The sequence below is a fragment of the Terrapene carolina genome, unplaced genomic scaffold, assembly GCF_002925995.2.
Source record: "Terrapene carolina triunguis isolate 2854851 unplaced genomic scaffold, T_m_triunguis-2.0 Scaffold139, whole genome shotgun sequence".
NCBI lineage: Eukaryota > Metazoa > Chordata > Testudines > Emydidae > Terrapene > Terrapene triunguis.
Window position 1 is genome coordinate 14613120 of NW_020664490.1, and position 7294 is coordinate 14620413.

The 7294-nt window shown below is 43.9% G+C and overlaps 1 protein-coding gene across 1 annotated transcript in view; it reads right to left on the bottom strand.

Annotated features, from left to right (window-relative positions):
* Positions 1–6949, bottom strand: part of LOC113406781 (vacuolar protein-sorting-associated protein 36) — a 23218-nt gene extending 16269 nt beyond the window's left edge. The window contains exons 1-3 of the mRNA XM_026653478.1: positions 6804–6949; positions 5891–5959; positions 223–293 (exon numbers count right to left, since the gene is read on the bottom strand). Of these exons, the coding sequence (XP_026509263.1) occupies positions 223–293; positions 5891–5959; positions 6804–6899 (236 nt within the window). The 5' untranslated portion in view covers positions 6900–6949. The remainder of the gene's footprint in view (positions 1–222; positions 294–5890; positions 5960–6803) is intronic.
* Positions 6950–7294: the final 345 nt, after the last annotated feature.

Genomic DNA, 7294 nt, shown 5'->3' on the forward strand with positions numbered 1-7294 from the left:
CAGAGGCTTTCCCTACACAAGCGGCATCCCAAGTTTGGGAAACACTGCCCTATTTGATCCTTGTATCTTATTGTAAGAGAGGAAGAATGGTCTCATGGATTGTGAATCAGGACATCTATGTTACATTCCTGGGCTCTACCACAGACTTCTTGTGTGATCTTGAGAATGGCACATAACCTATGTGCCTAAGCTTCCAAAGTGATAGAGACACACACACCTTACCTTTTTCCTATCCCAGCTGCTTGCTCTTCAATGAAGACAATCTGAGAAAGAGGGATAGCAATGCAGCATTCCTAGAATAAGCAACACAAAACAACTAGAAATTAAAAGCTATTTTCTTGAATGGTTTGTTAAAAAACAAAACAAAAACACATTTTTGTCCTCTTAATAAATAACAAAAGTCAACAGCGCTAATATTTGTAGGAGGTTCTCCCAAAAGCCATTTCATATAGAAGATGATGCTGGTTGCAATAGAAAATTATCTTTACACTACTATTTAAAAAGGAATTTAAACTGAAAACTAAAAAGTGAACATGAAGTTATAATTGTTAGATAATCAGACAAGAAAGGGACTTAGGACTGACACAATGTCCTTATCTCAGCCACTGGATTTCTAGGCATTTTAGGTAGTATACAAATTTATTATTTGTAGAGTGGTCAGAAAGAATTAGATGCTTCACAAACAGGTAAGTCAAGGACCCAACTACAAAGATCTTACACGCTGGCATCATGCAGGCAAAGACAATGACAAAAGGTAACAATTGCTTCTTGTAGATAACCCATTTTTTAACTTCCTAAATCCAAAAACAGTTGAACTGACTAGAAGTGTAAAGGTCTCCTTGCAGGTTACACCCCACTGATAAGATATTCTGATAAAGAAGCAAAAGGAGGCAATACAGACAGACAGCTGGGTTAAGCGTGCAGTGGGAGTCTGAGATCACAGAATTTATTTGTATTTATTTTCTAATGCCCAACATTCTCATTAACACCAGCTTAGAACAACACAGCTATGTACCAAACTAGGAAGAATCCAGTATTTAGTATTTTGGAAATCACAGCGTTTTCCTGTACTGACCAAATACATGTGGTGCGTGACCATATAGCAGCTATAAAACGCTGCTGCTGTTTGTCACAGTTTTGTTTTCACAGAAGATGTAGTATCTAAAAATAATGATCAGTGGGGATATTACTAAAGTAGCCTGACATTTCCCATTATGAGACCCTGTTTTCTGCTTATAACTTTGCCAAACTTTAACCATTTGGGCTGAAATGTTCTGTGCTGTCTCCCTCAAGTTGAATTACTTTGGAAAATTTCAGCCAAAATAGTTTGGCTGTTTCTTAGAACAAGGTTATGGAAAAAATATATTGTTTTGCCCATGTTAAAAAATTCTGGAACTTTTCCTTTAAACAGCCCTAGGACCCCTATCTTTTGGAACAGGGACTTGAAATTTGGGTCGGAGATATGCCGTTTGCCATCCTTGTGAAAATCCACCCATACTTAGTTAAGTTACAAGCTTTTGAAGAATCACAGTTTGCAGATGCTTAGTAGAGACTGTGGAAAAAATAGTATGTCATCATGTATTTAAAGACTATCATAATGCATACCCACAAGGGGGTCAAATTAAGATTGCACAGACAACCTTAATTCTGGCTTTCCTAACTGAGTGCTTGACTTTGTAACCTTAATAATGTTCTTTTGACATAGTTATTTTTGTGGGTAATACTTGTATAAAGTTTACAAGTAACATTACTTTGATACCATGTGAAAAAGAAACAACAGAGACAGGGCATGAACAGAACTCAGGACTTCATCAGCTCTGTTTAACTTTCATTTCTGTCAGCATTTTGACTAGTTTTAGGGAGTTTTGTTGCTCCATCCCCCATTGTTCTCATGCTTTTTAAGGTGAGAAAAAGGAAATGGGAAAGGAATTTATGGCATAAGACCCCCTTCCTTGGTAATACCCTGCTCTCAGGGACATTTCAAGGCTGTGACCCAAAGCCTTGCAAACTTGTATGGTTTACAACAGAATTCTAGTCACAACTCCAAAATAAGGGATTTTTTTTTTGGTGGCCTCAGAATTTCTTGTTATCCTGTCTTCTAGGGCTTTGTTAAAGAAGATGCTTCCAGTGACAATGGGCTTTTGGGACAGGGATTTCCATCATGATGCTTCTGTTTGATTTTGATCTTCAGGAGTTGTGGATTTCTACCAACTTGAACAATTGGGGATCAGTCTCAAGGATAACAGTTTCTAGTACGCAGCCTCAGATTCTCTCTTGCTTTGTATGCTGGGGAAGAGAATAAATCTTACTACCCATCCCTGCCCTTTTTCAGCCGTGAGCGTTGATAGTAGAAAAGCAGAATGTGCTTGAACAATAAGAGTATAGCAGTAGGTATATACCACCGACCACCTGACCAGGATGGTGATTGTGAATGCTCAGGGAGAAAACACAATAATAATGAAAGATTTCAACTATCCCCATACTGACTGGGTGGGTATATGGCACCTCAGAAAATGATACAGATATAAAATTTCTAGAAACATTAAATGACTGCAACTTGGAGTAGCTTGACCTGAAACCCACAAGGGAAGAGGAAATTCTTGATTTAGTCCTAAGTTGGAATGCAGGATTTGGTCTAAGAGGTGAAGACAGCTGAACCGCTCAGTAATAGTGACCATAACGTAATTGAATTTAACATTTTTGTAGGGGGGAAATGCCAAAGAAACCCAACTTCTAAAAGGGGAACTACACAAAAATGAGGAAGCTAGTCAAAAAGAAATGAAAAGGAACAGTCACAAGAGGGAAATGCCTGCAATCAGCATGGAGACTATTAAAAACACCATAATAGAGGCTCAAACTAAATGTACACAGCAAATCAATAAAACAGAAAGAGACCAAAAAATGTCACCATGGCTAAACATCAGAGTAAAAAAAGGTGGTTAGAGGCAAAAAGGTGTCCTTTAACAACTGGAAGTCAAATCCTAATGAGGAAAATAGAAAGGAGCATAAACTATGGCAACTCAAGTATAAAAGTATAATAAAACAGGCCAAGAAAGAATTTGAAGAGCAACTAGCTAAGTTACTAAGTGGGCTATGAACATGTTGGTAAATTATCTTAAAATTTCCAACCCCAGTTAATCATACAGTGGAGTCGCATCATACGCGCATTTAACTTACGCAAATTCAACTATACGCACTTGGCAAAAAAAGAAAAGAAAAATAACAATTTAAATACAGTAGTGCAGGCGATTCCACCCACCATTCCACTCAATGAGTGTATGCCCCGGAGTGAGCGTGAGATGGGAGACGTGAATCTGCTGTTCCCTCAGTCAGTCTCAGTTCCTGCGTGCCTCTCATAGTGTGAGCATCTCGCCGCGCTGAGTGTGATTCTAGTGTTTAAAGATATGTATTTTTCATACAACATGGCCCCTATACGCAAGCCAACTACTTCATCTGGTGCTCAACCGAAGAAACAGCGATCTGTTCCAATGCTGGAGAAAAAACTGGCTATGTTGGACTTATTGAGAGACGGTATATCGGTCTCCAACGTGGCGCGTAAATATGGCCGCAATGAATCTAGCATCCGTGCCATCAAGTTTCGAGAGAGAGAAATTCATCAAGCCGTGGCATCAAGTACTCCAATAACTGCTAAGGTGACGAGCCAGGTGCGTGATAAGACTTTAGTGAAGACTGAAAAGGCATTAAACTTATGGCTGGAAGACATGAACCGTAAACGTGTGCCTATCAATGGCAACACGTTGCGAGAAAAGGGTCTTAGCCTACGCGCTGTTCAAACCTCCTGTTGAAGAGGAACAGCCTTATGATGAGAAGGAATTCAAAGCCAGCCAAGGTTGGCTTAACAGTTTTAAGAACCGCTTCAACCTCAAAAACATGCAGACTACTGGTGAAGCTGCATCTGCCAATGAAGAGGCAGCAAAAGCCTACCCCGAACAATTAAAGAAAATCATAGAAGAAGAGGGCTATCTTCCGGAACAAGTTTTTAATGCTGACGAGACTGGGCTCTTCTGGAAAAAAATGCCCAACCGCACTTACACTTCGAAATCAGAAAGACAAGCCCCTGGCTTCAAAGCAGCTAAAGACCATGTGATTGTGTTGTTTTGTGGCAATGCGTATGGGCATTTAATAAAGCCGGGCTTGCTCTACAGGGCTGCAAATCCCCGTGCCCTAAAAGGCAAGAACAAAAATCTCCTGCCTGTGTTCCGCCAATCAAATAAAAAGGCTTGGGTGACGACAGCCTTATTTCTGGATTGGTTCCACAAGTGTTTCATTCCGAAGGTCAAGCGGTACCTCAAAGAGAAAGGAGTTGACTTTAAAGTGTTGCTGATCGTAAACAATGCTCCTGGCCACCCTGAGGCACTCTGGTTTGTGCATAACAATGTTGAAGTCGTCTTTCTCCCTCCCAATACCACCTCCATCCTCCAACCTCTCAACCAAGGCGTGATTCACTGTTTCAAGGCCACATACATGAGGCTTACGTTCTCACGGATACGTAGCACTATGGATGCTGATCCCAATCTTAATGTGATGGAGTGTTGGAAGTCCTTTAACATTGCCGATTGCATCACTTATATTAAACAGGCAATGGATGCAATCAAGCCTGAAACAGTCAATGCATGTTGGCAAAACCTATGGAAAGAATGTGTGAATGATTTTAAGGGTTTCCCGACCATTGACACAGAAGTGACACGCATTGTTCAGGTGGCTAGGCAAGTGGGCGGTGATGGCTTCGTCGACATCCTTGAGGAAGAAATTGAAGAATTAATTGAGGGCCATAGAGAAACACTGACTAACGAAGAGTTAGAGGAACTGATCAAATTGTCTACAGAAGACAAAGATGATGACGACGAACAGGAAGAGCCAGCAAGTTGGAATCTTCATAAATTTGCTGAAGTGTTCCAAGCAGCAAAACACTTGAATGATTTAATTTCTGAATACGATTCCTCTATGGAACGAAGCCTCAAAATCACACATAGTATTATGAACAATTTGAGACCATATCAAGAAATGTTTGAGCAGCTCAAGAGACAACAGCGACAGTTGCTGATCACTATGTTTTTCAAGAAAAAACAACCAAAAGCAGATGAGCCTACGCAATCAACTTCTCGAGCTGAACCAGAGCCAACCACTTCGTCTACGACTCACTCTCCGTCATCCAAGCTCTCCGTCACCTCCATCTCCTGGATCGACATCAAGCCCTGACGACCCCCCCAATAGTGTTGTCAGGGGAAGAGGAAGACTAGTCATCGGAGTGTGTACAGCGCCCATCTTCATCGTCTCATCGTTCATCATACGGGCGCTGTACTAATCATCATCGTTATCATTCATCGTCGTCGCATCACCATTGTCATAGTCGTCGTATCACCATTAACATTGTTGTCGTAGACTCGCAAGAATATCCAGGATGAATGGTGAGTGGTTAGGTTTACTGTTTTCCTTTTTTATTCTTTCATTCTTCCGTCTCTTTCTCTCTTTTATGTAATTAAAAATACTGTAAAATTATATTTTGCATATGTACTCTTTATTATATGCTGTACATTACTGTATACATTTATACATATTACTGTACAGGGTTGTATACACAAAACCATGTACAGTATACTGTACTTTATGGGCGATTTAAGGGTAATTTGACTATACGTGATTTTCGGCTTACACGCTGACTTTAGAACCTAACCCCCGCATAAGATGCAACTCCCCTGTACTATATTGCCTCTCCATGTTGTGAGCATAAGGCACTTACACAGCGAGGAAAAAAGTTTAGTCTCAGAAAAATTAGTTCTTTCTTGCACAGTCGCATCACTAAAAGTTACCTATGGTTTATTATGGAATTTATAGCCAACCCACGTACAAGAACGGATGGGGTACTTACATGATTTTTCAGATCTCTCCAGATCAGTCGGTGTGTGCTAAGTAGCAATACCCCAGTATCAAACTTTACCTAGACCAGAAAAAACAGATACTAAATTAACAACAAATTTAACAAACAAGCTGGGTAAACATTGATGTTTGAAACATTATACATTGTCATAATATATCACCCTGATTAATCAAATATTTTGAGAACACCCTGTTTTTGCTGGTAGCACAGCGAGCCAAGTTGATGAAGCAACAAAAAGAATTATTACAAAAGGATAACACTGATATGGACAAACTTCCTTTTCAGCTGTATAAACTCTCCCCCAGGAAACCCGGCAGGATCCTCCCTTCCCTATGGTACCAACGCCCTAGAATATCATTACGTTTCTAACAAGGTTATTGAAGTTTCAGGGGTTTTTGCCCCGCTGGGAGTGCAGACATGCAGCATGCGACAGAGGACTAACGTGGGGTCCCTTCCTGCCCTACATTTCTGTGATTAGGGAAAGGAGTTAAAAACTAAAGCAGCTCGTTGGGTGTCCAGTCCGAACCCCTCCCTGACCCACCGGGTGGTTCCATTTCGTCTAGGCACTTTACAGGCTGAGGAAGAGGGTGTTTGTTCCTGGTCTACCACAGAGCAACCCTCGCACCAAAAACACCCGGCAGGACCTAGCTTCCTGCCTGTAAAAGCGGTGCAGGTACCGCCAGCTCCATCCGCCCGACACTGAGCCGCTGGGGCTGAACGGGGGCAGGGGCTGACAGCCCGACCGGCAGAGAGAAGCACTGGGGCGGCCAGGGCTGGCTCCGGGGCACTCGGCCCATCCCAGAGGTACCTCCCCGGGGTACTGGTGGTGATCGCTGGGCCGGGGGGAGGGGGGGTGTCAGGATGCTGCCGCCGCCGCTAGGCCCGAGCCGGGCGCTCCCTTTACCTTCTCCTCCCCGTCGTAGAGCCGCACCCCGCGCTGCTGGATCACCAGGGTCTCGTTCATCTCCAGCAGGCCGCTGGCCCACGCGAACCGGTCCATGGCGGCGCCTCACAGCGGCCGGGGACCCCCCGCCACCACCAGGCCACAGCCGCCGCCTCCCGGCCCTCTAGTCCGGCTGCAGCTTCCTCCAGAGTCCTAACCCAGCGCGCGGCGCCCTCTGCTGGCCGCCATCCGCCCCGCCAGGCCTCGGCGTGTGGGGCCCCAAACCACCCTGTCGCCCCCGCGGCCCAGTGCGGGTGTGACTGTCAGAGCCGCCCCCGAGAGCGCCGGGCAGCGAGGCGACAGCGGGAGAGATGGGCCCGGGAGCCAAGCCGGGCCCCGCAGCTGGATAGGCACTTCCCTAATGCTGGGGGAGAGGGAGTCACCCCCACACACACTCTTGAGAGAGGCTGGATGCCACAGTGCCGCTCTGGGTCTGAATGTGCCCAAAATTC